At 52.7% G+C, this 22,164-nt stretch overlaps 3 protein-coding genes across 9 annotated transcripts; 1 reads left to right on the forward strand and 2 right to left on the reverse strand.

The window, feature by feature from the left end:
- Positions 1-668: 668 nt before the first annotated feature.
- Positions 669-13,997, forward strand: SRRT (serrate, RNA effector molecule). Of its 4 annotated transcripts, none has more exons than XM_036278953.1 (20): positions 669-991; positions 1,252-1,391; positions 6,200-6,328; positions 6,537-6,683; positions 6,944-7,132; positions 8,928-9,097; positions 9,231-9,415; positions 9,631-9,729; positions 9,809-9,926; positions 10,121-10,275; positions 10,585-10,646; positions 10,759-10,837; positions 11,133-11,321; positions 11,607-11,780; positions 11,871-12,024; positions 12,658-12,851; positions 13,030-13,186; positions 13,391-13,480; positions 13,593-13,719; positions 13,812-13,997. In XM_036278953.1, exons 2-20 carry the CDS (start codon positions 1,270-1,272, stop codon positions 13,885-13,887), a joined length of 2,616 nt encoding a protein of 871 aa, XP_036134846.1. In that variant the 5' UTR covers positions 669-991; positions 1,252-1,269; the 3' UTR covers positions 13,888-13,997. The 4 variants fall into 4 exon arrangements, with proteins under 4 accessions (XP_036134846.1, XP_036134844.1, XP_036134845.1 ...); XM_036278951.1 differs by having other exon boundaries at positions 13,379-13,480; positions 13,812-13,989; XM_036278952.1 differs by having other exon boundaries at positions 670-991; positions 10,118-10,275.
- A 65-nt stretch (positions 13,998-14,062) lies between these two features.
- UFSP1 (UFM1 specific peptidase 1 (inactive)) lies at positions 14,063-15,168 on the reverse strand. Its single transcript, XM_036278958.1, has one exon. It carries the CDS (start codon positions 14,629-14,631, stop codon positions 14,203-14,205), a length of 429 nt encoding a protein of 142 aa, XP_036134851.1. The 5' UTR covers positions 14,632-15,168; the 3' UTR covers positions 14,063-14,202.
- A 116-nt stretch (positions 15,169-15,284) lies between these two features.
- On the reverse strand, positions 15,285-20,949 carry ACHE (acetylcholinesterase (Cartwright blood group)). 4 transcript variants are annotated; one of them, XM_036278957.1, is made up of 6 exons: positions 20,937-20,949; positions 19,647-19,824; positions 18,257-19,116; positions 17,425-17,909; positions 16,482-16,651; positions 15,340-15,624 (listed from the first exon to the last, which is right to left on the reverse strand). In XM_036278957.1, exons 3-6 carry the CDS (start codon positions 18,977-18,979, stop codon positions 15,503-15,505), a joined length of 1,500 nt encoding a protein of 499 aa, XP_036134850.1. In that variant the 5' UTR covers positions 18,980-19,116; positions 19,647-19,824; positions 20,937-20,949; the 3' UTR covers positions 15,340-15,502. The 4 variants fall into 4 exon arrangements, with proteins under 4 accessions (XP_036134848.1, XP_036134850.1, XP_036134847.1 ...); XM_036278954.1 differs by lacking the exon at positions 20,937-20,949 and adding an exon at positions 19,919-20,491; XM_036278955.1 differs by lacking the exon at positions 20,937-20,949 and having other exon boundaries at positions 15,285-15,624; positions 18,257-19,352; positions 19,647-19,707.
- Between the last annotated feature and the right edge of the window lie 1,215 nt (positions 20,950-22,164).

Here is a 22,164-nt window from a genome sequence, read left to right on the forward strand (position 1 = left end):
GCTGTAAAGACACCCCTCTTCTCAGTGCTGGGACTGAGACAGCAGTATGCTCCAGGAAGGCAGCATTTCCTATTAAATCTTAACACTCAACTCACTGAACAAGTCTTCATGTTACCCTTGGGGTGATGGTGCATATACTCTGGGGCAAACCAGATACTGCCTGTTGATCAAGACCTCAACCTACAACCTGTGTCATCAAAGTACTGGTTGGGGATGAGACTGAGATTTGACAGTTTTGCTTACAAAAGGGGTCACCTTTGCCGAAGAAGAGCAGGAACAATTGGTTTTGCAGGTAGTGCATACCAAGCACCAATAAAGTCTGGTTCTCCGGTGGGAGCACAAAATGGTGGGAAATGCTTTAAAATGGTTGCTCCATTCCCGCTAAACGCCCGCACTCCCCAAGTCCCTGCCCTGAGCAAGTAGAGTGGGGAACTACCCCATGAGGTCCTTAAGTACCCCGCGCAAGATGGTGGGGGACAACGGCTAGAGAGGGTCCACACCCAGACACTTCCGGGTAAGCGCAACCTTCGACCTCCGCCAAAGGAAGCACTTCTTCCTTCCCAGAGGACGCTATCGCGCTCCCCAGGCTACGGTTGGCCCAGCCCAGCCTCCGTAGTTCCTCTCGGTCCCGCAGCTCTCGTCCCAGAGAGATCGCGAGCTCTCCGGGTCCCCGTACCTTCCCATCATCCCTCAGTGCTCTCGGCCTTTCCCTCTCTGGTTTAGTTGTAGTTAGGGCCGCGCGGATAGTAGTTTGTAGTTCGAGGCGCAGTTCCGCGAGTGACGCTGACGCTGCGCGAGAGGCGCGCGCCGAGCGCTCATTCTCGACTGTCCCACTTTCTTCGCGTCTCCTTGGCCCCGTAGCTGAGAGCCCCGTGTCTCCCTCTAACCCTCTTCGCGGTCTTCATCGCGCGCCCGAGGCAAGGGGCGGGCCCAGGTCTCCTGGAGAACCAGCCTGCCGGACCGCGAGACTAACGGCCGCGACCCCTCCCAGGTGGGGGAGGGGAGGGTCTTGGAGAGCCGGGGCTGGGGCGGGCGGGAGGGAGAGGCGCCCGGGCCGACGTGGGTGGGCGGGAGACCCCTGGGGGCGAGTGGAGTGTCGGGACAGTCCACCTGGCCGGGGAAGAAGGCCAGGATGGCGGGGACCGCGGAAGGCTGGCCTTTAAGGGGAGGGGCGGGTGTGGTGCTCCCGAGGGGCGAACTTTTCCTCTTCTCGTCATTGTTCAACACCCTGAGCACCCCTGTCTGCTCCAGGCCTCCTGAGACCGCGCCATGGGTGACAGTGATGACGAGTACGATCGAAGACGGAGGGACAAGTTTAGGAGAGAGCGCAGCGACTATGACCGTTCGCGGGAAAGAGATGAAAGACGTCGAGGAGACGATTGGAATGACCGGTAAGACACTTTTTTTTTTTCAGTTTTGCCCTCCGTCTTATTTTGTTGCACTCCACCCTCCTTGCGTTTCCCTTGTAATTTTATTAGGGCAAACTATATGAAATCGCTTGTACTTGATTATTTAATGTGGTTCACTCACCATATTTGCCGTTAGCCAAAGATTATTGAAATACCTAGAAGATCAAAGCAGTAGGCCTAGAAGTTTTAGTATGGAAAAATATACTTAAAAAGTGTGCATTTTATTGCTTGTAAATTATACCTCAAAAGGGTTGATTCAAACAAAGTAATATAGAATTGACTTGAGTGGAGAGGTTGTCAGACCAGTTCCCTGGCAGAATATGATTAAATTTCTGTAGTTGTCTTGTCTAAAATCAGAAAGTTCTTTAGACAGTGGTGGTTGAGTTTGATGGTGATGGGACCAGGTTTGATTCCCTAGTGATTAGCTTTCTGGGATATTCTTGAGTTAACTATAGTTAGGGTGTTTCCATTAAGAAACATCTGATGTGATTTCAAATAAAATAATCAAGATTAAGAGGATCTGGAATAAATAAAAGAGGTGTCACCAATATCTAATCAGTTTGCTGATGGCAGTGGCTCAATTTGGAAACATTACCAGAAAAAAATTTTTGCCGACTTATTGTGATAGCAAATCATTCAGTCTGGAAGTCAGTGTATCTCTTCACTGTGGAGGCTCTGGAACTTTGTTTTTATTGGTATTTTTTTAAAAAGAAGGAAAAGTGTTTTTCTGAATTTTGAAGATGATAAGATGTTGTTATTTCCCTTAAAGAGCATACAGTGTGAGGGGGAAAATGGCCTGGGGTATATCTTACAAATGAGTATGTATGAGAGAATATCATAAAGATGGTAAGCATTGAGGGAACAGATTTTTTAAGGGAGGGGAGTGGTGGCAGAGGTAGTGTATTGGGGAGAACTACAGGAAATCAATGTTTAGCAAGACTTGGAAAGATGAATGGGAATTCCCCAGACTCAGGTGGTGGTAACAGCTTTGAGTTGTGGATACAATGGGTGCAGAAAAGAGCACATGTTCTTGTTTTTTTTAATTGATTTTTTAGAGAGAGTTAGAGGTACATTGAACGGCTGCCTCCTGCACATTCCCTACTGGGGATCAAGCCTGCAACCCAGGCATGTACCCTGACGGCGAGTTGAACCAGGACCTCTCAGTCCATGGGACAGCACTCAATCCACTGAACCACACTGGCTGGGCATGTTCTAGTTTTTTTTAGAGTAGTTCTCAAACTGTGGTCCACAGACTTTAGGGTGTGTGTGAAATTACAACTACTTTTTTTGTTTTAATTCTTCAGATAGAGTGGGAGGGAGAGAGAAACAGAGACACATTGACTGGTTGCCACCCACACAACCCCAACCAGGGCCGGGGACAAACTGCAACCGAGATACATGCCCTTAGCGGGAACTGAACCTGGGACTCTGGTGCGCGGGTGATGCTGTAACCGATGAGCCAAACTGGCCAGCGTGAAATTACAACTACTTTTATAGTATAGTAATACTAAGTATTGTTGTTTTCACTGTATTAATATTTGCACTCTTGGTGACTGCTGGCGCCTTAGCATAAATTAAAGCAGTGATACCAAACAGGAAAACAAACAACAATAAAAAAAAAAAAAAACCCAGCCCAGCCAGCATGGCTTAGTGGATTGAGCATCATCCTCATGGACTGAGAGGTCCCTTTTGGATTCTCAGTCAGGGCAAATGCCCTGGTTTCTGGCTGGATTCCCCCAGTAGGGGGCGTGCAGGAGGCAGCCAATCCATATTTCTCTCTCACATCGATGTTTCTCTCTTTCTCAAAAAAATCAGTAGAAACATTTTTTAAAAAATTCAACCCAGTTTCACTTAATGTCCTTGATGAAGCAGTAAAACTTATTAAATTGTGTATTTGAATATATATCTTTTAAATATACATGACAAATGGGAAGTATGTGTAAAGCACTTCTGCATATTGGAGTAAAGTGGTTATCTTGAGAAAGAGCATTTGTGGGATTGAACCCGTGAGCTGAATAACAGTTTTCTTGTTTGTTTTAGTTGTTTTTATGGGATGCTTTTAAAAAAATCTGAATGACACACTGTCAGACAGCCCTGGCCAGTTTGGCTCAGCAGTTAGAGCATTGGCCTCTGAACTAGAGGTTGATTCCTGGTCAAGGGCACGTACCTGGATTGCAGGTTCAATCCCGGGCCCTGTTGGGGTTGTACAGGAGGCAACTAGTTGATGTGTCTCTCTCACATCAATGTTTCTCTGTCTCTTTCCCTCCCTTCCACTGTATCTAAAAGTCAGTGGGAAGTCTGGCTGGTGTGGCTCAGTGGTTTAGTGTCGACCCATGCACCAAGAGGTTGCTGGTTCGATTCCGGGTCAGGACACATGCCCAGATTGTGGGCCCAGTTGCCAGTGTGGGCCATGCAGGAGGCAGCCAGCCAGTTGATGTTCTCTCTCATCGATGTTTCTATCTCTCTCTCTCATTTCCTCTCTAAAAAATCAATAAAGGAAAAAAAAATCAATGGGAAAATATCCTCTGGTGAAGATTAACAAAACAAAATTATTTGGGTATTTGGCTGACATTTTCTTGAATACAAACTAAGAGAACTTTCCAGTGAAAACTGAAGTTTTGGAAAACTTGTATCTATCAATGTGAGTTTGACAGCTTTCCACTTCTAAAAGGCTTTTCTGGGGAGATAGGTGGTGATACTAATGAACATAATATTTTGATACTGTGTAATGAGATGTGTCAAGGTCCATTTAAAGAGCAATATAAACAATGGATTTTAATGTAGAAAACTACCTCCTGTCAAATTTTGGGTGGTATTAAATAATATCCCAATTATCTGAAAACGCTATTAAAGTATTCCCTTTTTTAAAATAAATATGTTTTTGTTGATTTTTCGAGAGGGAGAGAGAGAGAAACATTGATGTGAAAGAGACAGCGTTTGGTTGCTTTCCATATACACCCTGTCTGGGGAGTGAACCCACAACCTGGGCATATGTGCCCTGATGGGAAATCGAACCTGCCACTTTTTGGTATATGGGACGATGGGCCAACCAACTGAGCCACATGGCTGGGGCTTCATATTTTTCAACCAAATAACATATCACTAAAGATTAAATATAGAAACAAATACATATCTAGCTGTCTCTGTTGAGACAGACCTTGAAAAGATTCGTAAATGTAAAAAGAGTGCCACTATTCTTACTGTTTTGTTGGCAAATAGCCATTTTTTGTAAAAACCTGTAATTTGTGTTAATATACAACTTCAAATTGAATAGGTGTTCATTTTTTTTGTTCTTATTTTGAATACAGTACACATTGATAGATATAAACCACATAAGCTAAAACTCTTTAATATTCAGTAATTTTTAAGAGTGTAAGGGAGACCTAAGGCCAAGAAATTTGAAAAACCACTGGGTTAGAACAAAGGATTTTTTGTTGTGATGGTGATGGGGCAACTAGTGACTGATGGAGACTCTGGGATGACACCCAGGAACCAAGGTTTTGAACAGTGTTGTGTACTGGCATGGAATGATCAGGTTTGTATTTGAGAAAGATCACTTTGACTGTAGAGAAGGGGGAGAGACCAGAGGCAGGTAAGCAGAACCAATGCTGCACTCAGGAGAAATGACCAGGGGATGACAAGGAAGAGGGCAGCTTTGCTAGGCTTTGAGGCAGAGGATTAACAAACCAACCACAAAGAAGTGGTGTGATGGTGACACTTGATAACTGGATACATGGTGATATATTGATATGCCTAGTATGGGAAACAGGAAGAAGGAAGCAAGTTTGGTCCCATAGTGGTGGAAATAATAGGCTGAATTCTGACATGTTGAATTTAAGGTGACAATGGCCATCTATCTACTAGGGGATTTATTAATCTTGGTCTGGCACTCAGGAAAAAGGCTAGGCTGGAGGAAGGAGAGTTGAGAGCCATCAGTTTATGGTAAAGGCTAAAGTGATGGAAGTAGGCAAGAGTCATTGTCTGTAGTGTTTCTCAACTTTCTTAATGTAGTTCCTCATGTTGTGATGACCCCCAACCATAAAATTATTTTCGTTGCTACTTCATAACTGTAATTTTGCTACTATTATGTCTTAGGCGACCCCTGTGAAAGGGTTGTTAGATCCCCAGGTTAAGAACCGCTGGTTTAGAGAGTAGTTTAATAATATTAGGCTTTTTATCCTGGCTGGTTTGGCTCAGCGGTTAGAGGGTAGGCCCACATACTGAAGGGTCTTGGGTTTGATTCCTGGGCAAGGGCATGTACCTGGGTTGCAGGTTTTTCTTTTTATCCTCACCCAAGCACATTTTTTCCCCCATTTATCTACAGATAGAGTGTGAGGGAGAGAGGGAGGAAGAAAGAGAGAGAAACGTCGATGTGAGAGAGACACATCAAGTGGCTGCCACCCACACGACCCCAACCGGGGCCAGGGACAAACTGCAACTGAGGTACATGCCCTTAGCGGGAACCGAACCTGGGACTCTATGGTTCATGGGCCGATGCTCTAACTGCTGAGCCAAACCGGCCAGGGTTGGGTTGCAGTTCTGATCCCGGACCCCAGTTGGGGTTGTGCAGGAGGCAACCAGTTGATAAGTCTCTCTCATATTGATGTTTCTCTCTCTCTCTCTTTCTCTCTCTCTCTCTCTCTCTCTCTCCACCTTCTCTAAAAATCAATGGAAAATATTCTCGGGTGAGGGTTATATATATTGATATCTCAGGATTGGAAGGGCCTTTCCAGGAGTGTGACTTAGGGATATCCAAACTTTATCTTACTGTTACTTGTTCTTATCTCCAGAGAGTGGGACCGTGGCCGGGAGCGCCGGAGTCGAGGTGAATATCGTGACTATGATCGGAATCGGCGAGAACGCTTTTCTCCTCCTCGCCATGAGCTCAGCCCCCCACAGAAGCGCATGAGGCGAGACTGGTGAGATGGCAACAGTTTCTCTCTCTTCCCTCACTTCTGCGAATTTTGTCATTTCATTTTCTCAAACTTCACATAAACCCATCTTTTTTGTCCCTTTAAACCCTTGGGTGAGACCCGAGATTCCATAAGATTCTTCTATTCCATCCTCCTTCATGCTCTGGAGAGATGATTCTGTCCTCTTTCTGACGTTTGTGTCCCCCACCCTCAGGGATGAGCACAGCTCTGACCCATACCACAGTGGCTATGAGATGCCCTATGCTGGGGGGGGTGGGGGCCCAACTTATGGCCCCCCTCAGCCCTGGGGCCACCCAGACGTCCACATCATGCAGCATCATGTTCTGCCTATCCAGGCCAGGTAAAGACCTGGGGTTCTAGGGTTCTTGGGAGAAGGGAGTTGTTGGGTTTGAGGAATGATTGGGTTGCTGAAGACTGTGGCAGGAAGTGGGTTAGATACATAGAGGAGTGCCTGTGGGGTGGTAGTAGTTGGTGCCTGGGAAATTGAACTTGCCGTGTAAGCAAAGGAAGGGGGCAGCTGGCAACCTCGGTCCCCCCAGCCTCGCACTTCTTCTCCCACAACCAAGACTTCCTGACCATTTTCCCCCACCCCACCCCCAGGCTGGGTAGCATTGCAGAGATTGACTTGGGTGTGCCACCACCGGTGATGAAAACCTTTAAGGAATTTCTCCTGTCGTTGGATGACTCTGTGGATGAGACAGAGGCAGTTAAGCGCTATAATGACTACAAGCTGGATTTTCGAAGGCAACAGATGCAGGATTTCTTCCTGGCTCATAAGGATGAGGAGTGGTGAGTGCCCCTACTTTCCTGTTACCTTTTCCCTGGCATGTTTCCCCTGGCCCTGCCAGTGGAGCCTGCATCCCTGTCCTTTTCCCATTTCCCCCAAACCAGAACTTCCTGGGGGTGGGGGATGGGAATTATAACAGCATTGGCTGATGGGTTCTCCTCCTTACTTCAGTGTCTGCCACGGCCCCCTACCCATCTCCTTTCCCCACTGTCCTCAGTCAGTGGGACACCTCCAGGCAGCTGGCCAGAGCCATCTGTTCCCTTGGGGCAGCAGACAGACTGCTTCTCCACTTGCTGGATTGGGGTCATTGTCATTCCTGATCGCCGGGACCCTGTGTGGCTGTGGTGTCCTCCCAAAAGCAACGAGTGAATCCAGACAAGAAAAACAAAGATCTCAGGGTCATTTGACAGAAAAAGAATTTTAATTTTTTTCTTTTTGTGGATGTTTTAATTTTAATCAACCATCTTTTCCCCCCTTCCTGCTCCTCCTCCTCCTCATCCTCTTTCTGCTCCTCCTCCTTGAAAAGAGCCAGAACTGGGAACTACACCCGCTCATCGACGGAGCTCGGAGCAAACCCACCTCCACCCCCACCATACCCAGCCCATACATGAGCCCCTGGGCTGAGCCGCACTGCCCCGGCCAGGCAGATAGGCAGGGCACTGCTGTGCACAATGCAGCAGTTTAGCTGAATGTGATTGCTCAGGCAGTTAGTCAGTCAGGGCCCCCACCGCGGAGTCCCGCGGGGGTGGGGCATCCGGGCCGGGACACCCCAGCCAGGAGCCAGCCGGTGGCCCACTGGGCGCGCTAGTTAAATCTTGAGCTCTGTTTGACCAAGCGGCCAAGGTAAAGATCCTGGAGGTGACGCCTGCGGCTTTTCTTTCCTCTTATGCTCAACTTGTGGTTCTGTTGTGTCTTTCACTGTACTCTTTCTTCTTTTTCTCTGTCTCATGCACTTTTCTTTCCGTGTCTGTTCTTGCTCCCTGCCTAACACTTCTTTTTTATTTCTAGTTTCTCTGTCTGATCTTCAGTTTTTCCCTTTGTTTTTGATATCTGGGACTTTTTCACACTTTCTCCTTTTTCTCATACTCCCTAATTTCCTGTGTTTTTTTCCCCCCAAGGTGCTATTTTAAATGTTTTCATGCTCTACCCTAACCTTCCACCCCTCTCTTCTCAATCTCCCTGTGGGCAGAACCTGAGGTTAAAAGGGCACTTAAGTTTCTCCCTTTGGTCTTTCCCTGTCCCTTCACCATCTGCTTATCTTCCCAAGGGGGGAGTAAAGGTATCCTGCCTTTTTCGGCTTTTCCTATCTGGTGAATTTAAGGTTTCCCCCTGTCTTCCACCTAGGGATGGAGGGAGTTGGTGGGAGCAGTGCTTTTAATGACTAATTCAGGGTTGGCGAGGAGAGGAGGGAGGTTCTTTGGGGCCTACTATTTCCTTAGCCTTCCTCTCAGAATCTTTGGGAAACTACACTTTTTAAGTTAATGTTTCCCAGAGATGTAAGGAAATTGATCTGCCTCTCCAACCCTGTCCCCCACCCCCTTGTAGTCATTACTCTTCCCAAATCAAGAGCTCTTAGTTCCTGGCTCTCCCCAAAATCTTCTCAGAGCATAACCTCTGGTTTCTTTGGGGGTATTGGGTGTTTTTATTATAGTTTTCTCCCCAGTCTCTCTGCTTTTATGATCTTTTGTGGGTGTGAGAGGATGGGGGCGAAGTCCTGATTTTCCTGGGCCCCTCCCCATGTCCTGGCCTTGGCCTCCAGTGATTATTTTGTCTCTTCCCTACCCACTTGCATTATAGGTTTCGGTCTAAGTACCACCCAGATGAGGTGGGGAAGCGTCGGCAGGAGGCCCGGGGGGCCCTGCAAAACCGACTGAGGGTGTTCCTATCCCTCATGGAGAGTGGCTGGTTTGATAATCTTCTCCTGGACATAGACAAAGCTGATGCCATTGTGAAGATGCTGGATGCTGGTGTGTGGGTTGGTTGGGACAGTGGGTGTCTGGTGACCAAGGTCTTGGTTGGGAAATAGAAGTAGGTTGACAGAAAGCCAGAAGCTGAAGGAGAGGGCCACTCGATTGTGACTTCTATTTTCTTCGTTGGTAGCTGTGATTAAGATGGAAGGTGGTACAGAGAATGACCTACGCATCCTGGAGCAGGAGGAGGAGGAGGAGCAGGCAGGAAAGCCTGGAGAACCCAGCAAGAAAGAGGAAGGTCGGGCTGCACCAGGCCTGGTGGATGGAGAGCGTAAGGCCAATGAAAAGGAAGACAAGAAAGAAGACAGCAAACAGGTCTGAGTGCTGGGGCCTCTGGGTGCTGCCTGTGAGTGCCAGGGGAAGAGAACAGCTATTTCAATGGTGGTGGGGTCCACAGGAGCTAGAACTAGGGGGCTGTGTATTGGCTAGGGGAGAGGTGAACTTCTGGGCTCAGCTGTTGAAGGTGGGAGGGTTCCTTTGATAAAGGTTGATGGGGAGATGGACATTCCAGTGACTGTTTCTACTGGTAGGCTGAAAATGGCAGTTCTAGTGATGACAAAACTAAGAAATCTGAGGGTGATGGGGACAAGGAAGAGAAGAAAGAAGACTCTGAGAAAGAAGCCAAAAAGGTAGGGGATCTCTTGCATGGTGTCAGTGTCAGGGCTGGGGTCCTGGTTGTCTGGCTCATCTCCTCTGTGGCTCCCACAGAGTAGCAAGAAGCGGAATAGGAAGCACAGTGGTGATGACAGCTTTGATGAAGGCAGTGTGTCGGAGTCGGAGTCAGAGTCCGAGAGTGGCCAAGCTGAGGAGGAGAAGGAGGAGGCTGGTAGGTTTTATTTTCTGCTTCTAGTCCATTCTCTTCCTATGAATGGTAGGGGAGGTGAGAAGTTGGTGAAACCCATGGGAGGATGGCTTCTTAGGAGAGACTTGGGGGTGGGGTGGGAGTTTGACAGCTTTTCTGTCCTGTCTTCCAAAATCAACAATAAAATTCACCAACTCCCGCCACTTTCTGCATAGAAGAAACACTCAAGGAAAAGGAAAAGCCCAAGGAAGAAGAAAAGGAGAAGCCCAAGGACACTCCTGGGCTGGAATGTAAACCCCGGCCTCTGCATAAGACTTGCTCTCTCTTTATGCGCAACATCGCACCCAACATTTCCCGGGCTGAGATAATTTCTGTGAGTGGGGAAATGGCATTGGGGCGGGGGGCACACTAGGTTGGGAGGAAATAACCTGGCACTGCTTCTGACATACATTCCTATTTCTCTAATAGTGAGGCTCCCTTTCCATGGAACCATGCCTTCCGAGGGCTGGTCCTGGTTGCACCATTTTCTTTCAAGTGCTGTTATTAAGCTTTTTTTTGTTGTTTTTTCTTGTCTGAGTAAAGACTCAAAAGCAGTTCCCTAGGGTTCTGAGGACAGAACGATTGAAGGAAGACCTGAATCTTCTAATTACTAAATGAAATTTCGGTTCCTCTGCTTTTCCAGCTTTGTAAAAGATATCCAGGCTTTATGCGTGTGGCATTATCGGAGCCCCAGCCTGAGAGGAGGTAAGGAGTGGAGAGAAATGTGACCCTGGATATGTTAGAGAAAAGGTACAGGGGAAGGTTAATCGCCAACATCACCTCCACCCAGGATTATGTTGATATCTTTGTTGTTTAGGTTTTTTCGTCGTGGCTGGGTGACATTTGACCGCAGTGTTAACATTAAAGAGATCTGTTGGAATCTGCAGAATATCCGAGTGAGTGTTGGGAGCAGGGCTATTTTGAGGAAGAGGTGTGGCTCTCTATGCTGCACACCTCTTACTGCGTTGTTTATTAATTGCTTCTTTCATTCTGCCTCCCTATTCATCTATTCCTTCTGCTCGTTAATTGTGTACTCTTGTCTCTGGGCTAGGCCCTGGGACTGTTATGGTAAACACACCTGATTCCTATCCTCAGGAAACTTACAGTCTAACCAGTGGTTCTCTCAATAGGGCCAGTCTTTTGAGTTGCTGCTTCTTGGGCAAGTGTTGGTCAGCTTTCTGTTCCTTCCAGCTCCGGGAGTGTGAGCTGAGTCCTGGCGTGAACAGAGACCTGACCCGTCGCGTCCGCAATATCAATGGCATCACCCAACACAAGCAGATAGTGCGCAATGACATCAAGCTGGCAGCCAAGCTGATCCATACATTGGATGACAGGACCCAGCTCTGGGCCTCTGAGCCTGGGACACCTCCTCTGCCAACAGTCAGTGACTCTCCATAGAACTTTTTCAAAAGCAGCTGGTACCCACCCCCCTCATCTGCTATGGGCACCTCTGGTCTTCCAGCAGAACAGATTGATGTTAGTGATTATTTGTGGGCTAAGGTAGAACAAATACAAAACATGAAGACAAATCCTGAGGCAGTAGTAATAGGCCAAGTGAGTCTTGAATTCTTTCAGCCTCACTTTGCCTTTCAAATTAGGTTCCTGGGCTACCTACCATAAGGTGCTTTCTTTGCCTTACTTGCCTTTCTCCTCCCTCCTAACTAGAGTCTGCCCTCTCAGAACCCTATCTTGAAGAATATCACTGACTACCTGATTGAGGAAGTGAGTGCTGAGGAGGAGGAACTGCTGGGGAGCAGTGGGGGGGCTCCCCCTGAGGAGCCTCCTAAGGAAGGAAACCCAGCAGAGATCAATGTGGAACGAGATGAGAAGCTGATCAAGGTATCAGCAAGAGCAGAGTGGGATGACAGCCTGGCTTGGGGTGGTAAAGGGCAAGAGTGTGGTGAACTTATGGATTCTTATTTCTCTTAGGTTTTGGACAAACTTCTCCTCTATTTGCGCATTGTACATTCCTTGGATTATTATAACACATGCGAGTACCCCAATGAGGATGAAATGCCCAACCGTTGTGGCATTATCCATGTTCGGGGACCCATGCCACCCAATCGCATCAGTCATGGAGAAGGTGAGCTGCCTGAGTTCCCTTTAATTCCTTTTTTCCCAGCTGCCTCTGGTTTGAGTTTCTGCTCTGGAGCAGTGCTCTGGAACCTCCTCCTCTAATCCCCTCCTTGCTATTCCTAACTTCTGGCTTTTTTCTTTTTTCTTTATTTATTAATTTGTTTTTGTTACAGATGTTTCTTTTTTCCCCCATTGACACCCTCTCCCCCCATCCCTAGCTTTGTTGTCTATGTTCATTGGTCATGCATACATGCATGTAAGTTCTGTGGTTTATCTCTTACCCCACAACCCTCCCTGCTCTGAGGCTTGTCGGTCTGAACCCTACCTCTATGTCTCTGGGTTAATTTTGTTCAGCAGTTTGTTTAGTTCATTATATTCCACAAATATTCCACAAATAAGTGAGATCATGTGATATTTGTCTTTCTCTGCTTGGCTTGTTTTGCTTAGCATAATACTCTCTAGGTCCTTCCATGCCATCTCAAAGGATAAGAGATCTTTCTTTCTTACAGCTGCATAGTACTCCATTGTGCACATGTACCACAGCTTTTTAATCCACTCATCTATTGATGGACACTTGGGTTGTTTCCAGATCTTCTGGCTTCCTTCTCCAACCTGCTGTCTGTCTGTTCCCAAACCACAGTACTAGAATGGCAAAAGACGTTTGAAGAGAAGCTGACTCCACTGCTGAGTGTGCGGGAATCTCTTTCAGAGGAAGAGGCCCAGAAGATGGGTCGCAAAGATCCTGAGCAGGAAGTGGAAAAATTTGTCACCTCTAACACCCAGGAACTGGGCAAGGATAAGTGGCTATGTCCTCTCAGTGGCAAGAAATTCAAGGTCTGGGATGTTAGAGTTATGGGACAGGTGGGAGGAGGGGATGGAACCAGGAATCTGTCTCCAGGTCTAGGAGGAAACTGCTCTTTGGAATCAGGTGGGAGGGGAGGGTGATTATCTTGGGGTTTGGGGAGTTAGGGAACTGCTTGCTCAGTTTTGACCCTCTCCTCTCTGTATCCAGGGACCTGAGTTTGTACGCAAACATATCTTCAACAAGCATGCAGAGAAAATTGAGGAAGTGAAGAAGGAGGTGGCATTTTTTAACAACTTTCTTACTGATGCTAAGCGCCCAGCTCTGCCTGAGATCAAGCCAGCTCAGCCACCTGGCCCTGCCCAGAGTAAGATACGATCCATGAGGGTCTGCCACATTCCCTGTCCCTTGACTATTTAAGGACTACTGGTTCTTTATCCTGTTGTCCCTGAAAAGCTTCTACCTTACCTTTAGGCCACATTCCTAACAGCTAGTTGTCTGTGCCTGCTGCGTGTCCCCCCCCCCCCCCCCCCAGTAATTCATGTCCCTGTCTGTGTTGTACTCCCCCCAGGCCTGACCCCGGGACTCCCCTACCCACACCAGACTCCCCAGGGCCTGATGCCCTATGGTCAGCCCCGGCCCCCCATTTTGGGCTATGGAGGTAAGTATAGGAGGGACTTGAAAGGGCTTGGTGGTTGTGAGGGGTTGGGAGAAAGCAGCTAAGATGTAGTCAAGGTCATAAGTTTTCAACTCAACACTGATCTTTTTCATAGCTGGTGCTGTCCGCCCTGCAGTCCCCACAGGAGGGCCTCCATATCCCCATGCCCCCTATGGTGCTGGCCGAGGGAATTATGATGCCTTCCGAGGTCAGGGAGGTTATCCTGGGAAACCTCGCAACAGGTGAGAATGAGTTAAGCTATCCAAGCTTTCTTTACCTCTTCTAACTGGGACCTGCAGCTCTCATCGCATTTTACCTCTTTCTTATCTCACAGGATGGCCCGTGGAGACCCACGGGCCATTGTGGAATACCGTGACCTGGATGCTCCAGATGATGTGGATTTCTTTTGAGTCATCTTTTCCTTTCTCGGTATCATATATACTTGTGACTTCCTTGTCCCATCCAGCTCTGAGAAATTTTTGTACGTCCAGCCCTACTGCCAATAAAAGCACTTCTACAGTGACTCCTGACTGAGTATATATTATATACCTCCCAAATCCCCCCAAACATTGACTGGGGCAATGGTTAAGCTGGGTCTTGCCACTTTATTGATGCCAAAGGTCCCAGGCTCTACAGGGACTTCCTGGGGGCCTGACAGTGGGCTGTCTCTAAGCCTCTGACTTTGAGAGTGGGAAGGTGAGTGTGCTGGGCCAGGGACAATCCTCTCAGTCCTGGGCATGCAGCTGCTTTTCAGAGTTATGGCTGGTCAAACACAGGTTGTAGAAGGAGTTAGGGTCAAAGGTTGTGCACACTTCTCTCCAGCCCACCCACCCAGCAACCTGTAATTCACTGGGGGTTTTTGGAGCACCCCAGCAGTGAGGGTCCAATACCAGGACGTAGGCTTCGGTGCCTGGCCCCAGGCAGACTCCCAGCAAGGCTTTAGACTGGGCATCCACATCCCCCCCTACCATTACAGGCCCCCCGCCCCCTGCGAAGTGGGAGTAAAGCCTCTCCAGTTCTCCCTGAAGTCCAGCTCCACGGGGAATGTGGCAGAGGCGCCCTTGGGGCCCTCCAAAGTAGTCGAGGCAGAGGCCGGCCTCTACACAGCCTATCCAGCTCCGGGAGCCCCGGAACCCACGGGGCTTGTCACCCATGTCCTCCAGTGCCTCCTGCACTTCCACCAATCCGGGCACACCCGTGGGCAGGCCATCGGGCCACGAGCACAGCGTCTGCAGAGTGCGGTATCCGCAGCCCCATCCCCGGTCGTCCAGACCATCGCAGCCGTAGTGATAGTAGAGGTAGTGGCCTGAGAGGATGGTTAGGCGAGTGGGACCACCGCCGGGTGGAGCAAGGCCCAGGTGTACATCCTTTAGCGGCTCCAGGGCGGTCGGCAGGAGTCGAGTTGCTGAGGCAGGGCAGATGTTGCGTCTGGCGGTGTGGAGCGAACTCCAGGGAGAACTCAGGCTCCAGCACTTACTCTCGGCCCCGGGTCTTGGGCTAGCGGCAGGCAGGACCAGCGAGCAGACTGCGGACGATATTGCCCGGCAGCGGGAAGCGGTAGAGCACACCCTGTGACCCTGAAGACCAAGTCGACCCACTGGGTTCCCACAATGCACTGCAGCCCCACTCCACCGCGCCCTTGCTGCCCTTCTTACTGCGCAGACTCCAGTTCCGCCTTGGGGCGGGGCGGGTGCCTAGTGTTCCACCTCTGAGTGGGTCAGTTGCTGGCTCCAGCGACCACCCATCCATTCCCTCAGCTCCAGTGGTTAGGTATACCCTATCCCCGCCTCCCAGTCGCGCACACGCCTTTGGCTGTAACAGTTTATTGGCAGCCCAGAGGGGCGAAGGCACCGTGGGGTAGGAGGCTCGGCCGAGACATGCAGAGGACCGGGAGCCCAGGGGAAAGTCGGGGGTGGGCAGGTCTAGGACTCCTCTGTAATATCCCAGCCCTTAGATAAATAGTATATACAGCTAAGGGGCCGGGAGGGGCGAGTAGGGTGGTGGGACGTGGAGGTCCCGCCTGGGTCACAGGTCTGAGCAGCGATCTTGCTTGCTGTAATGGTCAAATTGGTTCTTCCAGTGCACCATGTAGGAGCTCCAGCGGTGGAACTCGGCCTTCCACTGGCGCTCCGCCTCGTCCAACGTGTCTGTGGCCAGGGCACCCAGCAAATGGGCGGGAGGAGGACGTGGGGAAGGGCGGGGAACGGACAACGGGTGGGGGTTGTGAGTGCAGAAGGACACAAGGAGAAAGTAGGAGGCCACGTGGGGGTGGTGGAAAGAGGATCAGGTAGATATGAGAAAGACGAAACAACGGGAAGGATGAGTGTAGAGGCGGGGCCAAAGAAGGATGGCGGGAGGCGGGGGGGGGGGGGGGGGGGGGGAATGACCGGAAGACAAGGGGACAGAAGGGATCAGGAGTAGGGAGCATCCGTGGGTTGATGGGGAAAAGAGAAGAGACAGAAATGGTTGACAGTTATAGCCCCACTGGGAGGTGCTGTCTAGCCCCGAGTCTTTCCTCTCCCACAACACCAGGCTCAGCCTCCAAGGAATAATTCCATAAAAAAAGAAAAGTGGTGTTTTCATTTCCATTAAAACAACAAAGGCGTGTAAGTCCCTGAGACAGGTCGTAAGTCACCCCTCCCCACACCCTGTCCGGTTTGAGGAGGGAGGAAGTGCTGGGTCGGAGATCCCTGAGTGTGGCCCTTCCCCAGGTCCGACCACTCATTAGAGAAGAGGCCCCCTGAGGCCGGAGGGGTAAGTGGCCTTGGTCACAGCCGCTGGAGCCGGGAGAGAAGGAGGAAGAGGAGAAGTAGGGGCAGGGAGAGGCCGGGCCTGGGCCTCGGGGCAGCCTCCGCGTGGGCGGGGCCTGGGCAGGTGCTGGGAGCCTCCGAGGCTGGTGGGGAGAAGAGAGGGGTTACACCCCGCCGGCTTCCACTCCCCTCTCTCTCTCCACGCCCCATTTCTTCCCCCTTTGCCCAACCCCTGCTCTCTGGCCTCTACGTACCGGTGGCACTGAGCAATTTGGGTAGGAAGCCATTCCAGAAGGCGCAGGCCTGTGCGCGCAGCCCCCGCCGCACCTCCAGTGGCCGCAGGTTGAGGCTCACATACTGCTGTGCTACCCCTGTGTATGGTGGCCACTGTGGGGCTTTGGAGTCCCGGGGGTCATTGGGGTCCCTGTGTAAGAAAAGGGAAGGCTCAGCCTCAGGCAAGCCCACCCTGCCCTGGGGTTGGGGATTGGAGATGGGGAGGAGGAGGAGGCAGGCTGCTTCCAGACCCCATGCCCTCTTCTTGCAAGGGGAACCCCATCCCTTCCCTCCCACTACTGCTTTAATCCTTCCTTCTCTTCTCTAGTGTCCCTTATTATCTGGAGTCTTCTCCTTCCTTCTGCCCTTTCTGTCTTTCCTCTCCCTTCTCAGTTTTCCTGCTCCATTGTTGTCTTTGTTTCTCTCATTTAAAAAAATGATGATTTATTGAGCCCTTGCTATGTAACCAGGCCCAATCCTGTCTCTACAAACACCACATTTACTTTTGACAACACCCATGTGACACTGGATTTTTTGTCCCCTTCTTCAGATAGGTAAACTGTGTGTGTGTGTGTGTGTGTGTGTGTGTGTGTGTATGCATGCATGAGTCACACAATAAAATCACCACTGGTCTAATTGATCCAGTTCTACAGTTCATGCTCCTACCTACTATAGTAACTCCTTGTCCATTTCTTCTTTGCCTTCCTCCATTAGTCCTTGGCTCTTCAGGATCTGCAACCCTACTTCCTCCTTCCTCTCCCATTCTTCTTTGTCACTCTCCCCCACCTTTGTCTCCTTTCCTTTGTGAACCTTCCCTTCTCTTTCTGGCCCTTCCTAACTGTCTCTGCCTGTCTTCCTCATGCTCTCTCTGTTGCCCCTGCCTCCCTGGCTCCCAGAGGCTGTCCTCCCCTAGGCACTGCTAACCCTGTGCGGGCGAAGTTGGCCCAGTATTTCATCAGTCGCTGGGCAAAGGCTCTCTCCTCGATGGTGTAGTTGAGCGAGGGTTCCAGGGGGAGCCCAAAGATGAACTCGATCTCGTAGCCGTGGGGCACCCCCATCCAGAGGGGCCAGGAGAGTGTGGATGCACGGTGTTCAAAGATGTAGGCATAGACCCGAGCACCCTGAGCGGCCAGTCGCCCAGCCAGTTGGGCCACAGGGCACACGACATTGTGGTCGCCCACCACATCACTCATAGCCTCCCTCAGGCGTGCTGGGTCCTCAGGGTGCAGCCAGTCTGTGTAATGCAGGACCACAGCCTCGGCAGCCAGGTCACTCGCCTGGGGGACCCCGACCCGCACCCCGGCCAGGAACTGGGCCCGGCTGATGAGAGACTCGTTGTCTTTGCTGAAGCCTGGGGCCCCGTAAACCAGAAAATAGGAGCCCTCATCCTTCACCACACCCACCAGCACCTGGGGGAACAGGATGAAGGAATAGGGGTGGGGTGGGGGTGAGAACAGACACAGACAGACAGGCAGACAGAAACAAATGGACAAAGAGCCAGAGAGATGGACAGTTACAGACCCAGAACCACGGAGGAAGAGTATGAGATTGGGGAATGGATGGAGAGGAGAAAATACACCCACATTTTCTTCTTCTCTGTCCCACTGGCCACCCTGGGATTGAGCCCTCAGGGAAGAGAAGCATGGGCTTCTGGGAGTGGGTCTTGAGGAGCCCTCATGCCTGGGTCCCCAGGGGTAGGGTGGGTGGGAGAATAGGCATAGAGGTACCAGCTCCACCCCTTCCAGCCACTAGTCACCTGCAGGCCATGGAAGTCTCCAGCATTGATGAGGGCCTCTGGTGTGTCACTGAGGAAGTCTCCGTCTACCACAGGCACAAAAGAGAAGCGGAAGACGCTTTCCTGAGGCAGCACGTGCCACTCGTGGTCCACCAGGTCCTGAGCTGGCCGTGTCCGCAGGCAGGTGACCAACTCTGTGTCATTGCTACCAGACCCACCTGGGGGACAGCCTACGAGGCGAGCCAGTAGCGTGGCCCTGCGGCGGGCCTCTCCCATGCCCACCGTAGCCCAGGGCCCGTTGGGTGCACCGCTCTGCAGCACAGCCCTGTGGAACAGGCCCCGGCTGGGTGGGGACAGCAGGTGCATGCCCACAGAGGCAGCACCTGCACTTTCCCCAAACAGAGTCACTGACATTGGGTCCCCCCCAAAGGCTGCCACATTCTCCTGCACCCACTGCAGGGCCAGCCTCTGATCCAGGAGACCCACATTGCCTGGGGCCTCCCGGCTCCCTGGCAGGGCCAGGAAGCCAAAGGCTCCCACCCGGTAGTTCATGGATACCAGCACAGTCCCCTCTGCCTGGGTCAGGAAGCGGCCATCGTACACGTCCAGGGAGGAGGCCCCACTGTAGAAGCCACCCCCATAGATCCAGACAAGAACAGGGGTGAGGGACTCAGGCCGAGGGTATGGTGTCCACACGTTGAGGTAGAGGCAGTCCTCACTCAGCTCACGGTTCGGGTTCCACATCTCAGTGCCTTCGAAGCCAGGGTACAAGGTGTCCACATATTGGTAGCAGACCCTTTGGAAGGCTGTGGCATCTAGCACCCCTGGCCAGGGTTGCTTGGGCTCTGGTGGCAGAAAGCGACGGGGACCCACGGGTGGCTCTGCGAAGGGGATGCCCAGAAAAGCAGAGACAGGGCCCCCAGGGGCCATTAGGCGAATGCCCCGAAGCCGGCCCCCACGCACTGTCACCAGCAGCTCTGGGTCCTCTGGGTGTTCAGCCTCTGCTCCTCCTCCCAGGAGGAAGAGGAGGAGGAGGAGAAGAAGTGGGGACGCTGGGAAGGGAGTGTGCAGGGGACACCATGGGGGCCTCATGGCTGCCAAGGTAGGCAGGCGGCTGCTGGGAGAAAGAAAAGCAGAGGGTGAAGGCCTGAGGCTGCCAGGGGGGAGATTAGGTAACACTCTTGCTCAGGGGTTGTCACTAAACTGCAGAGGAGGTGGGGCATGTTGGCGAAGAGGAGGAGAGAAACGAAGGGAGGGAGACAAGCAGAGACAAGGGCACAGACAGACATTGAGAAGCAACAGGGGAGAGAGATGAGGTATCTACATATCCAGACAGACAAATGTAAGGAACAGAGATGAGACCTGCCAAGCAATACCCTCCCCTGACCCACAGAGGACCCACCGCTCTCACCTCCTTCCCCCAGATGGGTGGACTGGGTTGGGCCCAGTGTGAGCTGTGTGGGCACCAGAGGCTGCAGTACAGGCCACCCGACAGGGGCGGAGCCCTCGATGATGGGAGGCTCCGATGGGGGCTCTTGCGGTGGTGGCGTGAAGGTACAGCCTCTCCTGCGTTGGCCAGGGCCGGGGCCCTGGAGGGTGGGTTGGGCATTCAGGGTGTGGGAGCCGCAGGTCCTGGGGTACCCCAAATCCTGCCTACTCCACACCCTGCCCCACCCAGCCTACCTCATCCACTGTCTGGCACATCATGCTGGTACCCATCAGTTGCGCACCCCTGTCGCCTAGCCTCAGCGAACGGGTTCGCCAGCCTTGGACCCCAGGGCCCCAGTTCCCCTTTCGTCCGATGCTTCTGTGCACGCTGCCGCCAGCGGGGGGCAGTAGAGGCCGAGAAAATATCGGCGCTCCCCGCCCCGAGTTAAGGGAACCCAGAACTTGGGGCGGGGGTCTAGGGGCTTGTGGACATTGCAGAGGGGTCTGAAGGGCGAACCCCGCCGCCTGTGTTCTCGGAGCTCCGGAGATCCCCGGTTGCAGGGGGCGGGGGTGCTATTTTGGGGCAGCAGCTGCTGCGGTTCCGGCATCTCCAGCCAAGGGATCAAAATTCCCCGGGTCGGAACTACCCCCCTCTCTCGGCGGTCACCCCTCACCCAGCCCCGGCGCCCTGAGCTGGTGTGGTGGTGGTGCTGACATTATCTAGGAAACCCGAGTGGGGCTAATTATAACTCGGGGCTTCCGTGGAGCCTCCCCTTCCCCCAAAATAGAGACGGAGTCCCCGCGGGAGGGGGCTGACTGGGCCTGGCAGGGGGCTTCGGCTGGGCGCTTTGCAGGAGCGCTGGGGTGGCGGGATTGGCGGGGGTGGGTGGGGGTGGGGTGGTAGCAGCCGGGCTCCTGGAACCAGCGCAGCTGGGGTTCCGCCCTAAGCAGGGGGCGTCTTCCAGTGGCCTCAGACTTGAGGACTAACGGGGAAAGGGGCGCTCGGGGGGGTCCCCACAGGAAATCGAGAGCAGAGGCAGTGGCCAGCCCTTCGGGGTGCCGGCTCCCGCGCGGACGATCGTAAGTCTTCGGCGGCGAGCTTAGAGTTAAAGATGAGTGTGGGGTGACCGGGGGGGGGTTGTCGCTGGGCAGGCCCGGGGGCGCAGTGGGCGTCTGGTTTAGGGGTCTGAATCCCTCCGGGAAGGCACCGTGTTCCGTACCCGGGAGGGGCCACGGGGCCGGGGGAGGGTCCCAGGCGGGATGGGAGACTCACCTGAGGCGGCCGAGCCGGGCCGGGCCGGGCCGCGCCGGGAGCTGGAGGTGGCCGATGTTTCCTGGCGCAGGCTGAGCCGATTCTGACAGCTGCCTGCTCCGGCCCCCCGCACACACCCCCTCCGGCCCCGCACCGCGCCCCCGCCCACTGTCTCCGCCCCCGCCCCTCCCCACTGCCCCGGCTGCCACCTCCTCTCCCTCTCCCTCCCTCAGAGCCGAGACCCAGAGACCCCAGGGCCCAGACGGACGCCCGTGACGAACACCGACAGACGGACACGCGGTGACAGACACGACCAAAAGACCCGTAGTGGCGGAGCAGACACCCACAGTGACGGACAAACAAAAGCCCGCGGAGACAGACACACGCAGACGGACGGTCTCATGCAGTGACAGCCACAGACGAACGCAGTGACAGATGTTCACAGACGGACGGACACTCTCGACACGGTGACAGTCTCAGTTGGGGCTGGGGGCTGAATAAATGAGCATGCCTGACCACGACACAGCAAGGACGGCATGAGGGGACCGGCACGTGAAAGTGTGGCTGAGGACCCCATCTGAGGATCCGGTGGCACTGGTGGAGAAAGGTGATATGGGACGCTCTTGGGGCCGAGCGCACACCTGTGGAAATGAAAATGTGAACATGAGATCATGAGTGGAAATAAAGGGGATCCCCATGAAGGAGACGGGAGTGGGGGGGTTGACTCAGGGACACCCCATAAGGAAGGACAGAGTGGTGGCACGCACAAGGGTGCGGTGCGAGGCCGCACTCCGCCGCCGCAGTGGAAACTTCCGGGACCCCCGCGGGTGGATTTGCGCTGGTTCCCTGACGGGTGACTTCGGACTTTCGTCACCAGGGTCTGGTAGGAGCATGACATCACTAGGCCAGGCTCTCATTGGCCGCCGCGGCGGGCAGGTGGGAGCGGCCTGGCCTAGGCGCCCCCAGAATGCTCGGAGGGGTCGGAGCCCCACGGACCACCACGTCCCGCCCTCCAGGGGGTCACCCACGGAAAGGGAGACCTCGGCGGCGTTTCACGCTCGAGGTGAGGGCGGAAGAGTGTGAGGCGGTGCTCGTGTAACAACCCGCGCGAAGTTGCCCTCTCTCCGTGTGACCGGCTCGAGAGCCCGCGGCCGGAGGCTTAGAGGACCAGCCGGTGCCGGCAAATGTCCAGGCGTGCGTGCGCGCGCGCGGTGGTGTGGGGCGCGCGCGCACGCTTATTTCGCAGCCT

This window comes from Molossus molossus, unplaced genomic scaffold (assembly GCF_014108415.1).
Source record: "Molossus molossus isolate mMolMol1 unplaced genomic scaffold, mMolMol1.p scaffold_m16_p_3, whole genome shotgun sequence".
Taxonomy (NCBI): domain Eukaryota; kingdom Metazoa; phylum Chordata; class Mammalia; order Chiroptera; family Molossidae; genus Molossus; species Molossus molossus.

What these genes read in the sequence shown, in the direction of transcription:
- SRRT (XM_036278950.1), top strand. Translation starts at nt 1,270, where the DNA reads ATGGGTGACAGTGATGACGAGTACGATCGAAGACGGAGGGACAAGTTT. An exon ending in CCCGGGCTGAGATAATTTCT is followed by an intron (nt 10,276 to 10,584) that starts GTGAGTGGGGAA and finishes CTGCTTTTCCAG; the next exon opens with CTTTGTAAAAGATATCCAGG. An exon ending in GGAATCTGCAGAATATCCGA is followed by an intron (nt 10,838 to 11,132) that starts GTGAGTGTTGGG and finishes TGTTCCTTCCAG; the next exon opens with CTCCGGGAGTGTGAGCTGAG.
- ACHE (XM_036278954.1), bottom strand. Translation starts at nt 19,954, where the DNA reads ATGGGTACCAGCATGATGTGCCAGACAGTGGATGAG. An exon ending in TGTGCCAGACAGTGGATGAG is followed by an intron (nt 19,825 to 19,918) that starts GTAGGCTGGGTG and finishes CCCACCCTCCAG; the next exon opens with GGCCCCGGCCCTGGCCAACG. An exon ending in CAAATTGCTCAGTGCCACCG is followed by an intron (nt 15,625 to 16,481) that starts GTACGTAGAGGC and finishes CCCTGGCCACAG; the next exon opens with ACACGTTGGACGAGGCGGAG.
- UFSP1 (XM_036278958.1), bottom strand. Translation starts at nt 14,631, where the DNA reads ATGGGTGACAAGCCCCGTGGGTTCCGGGGCTCCCGGAGCTGGATAGGC.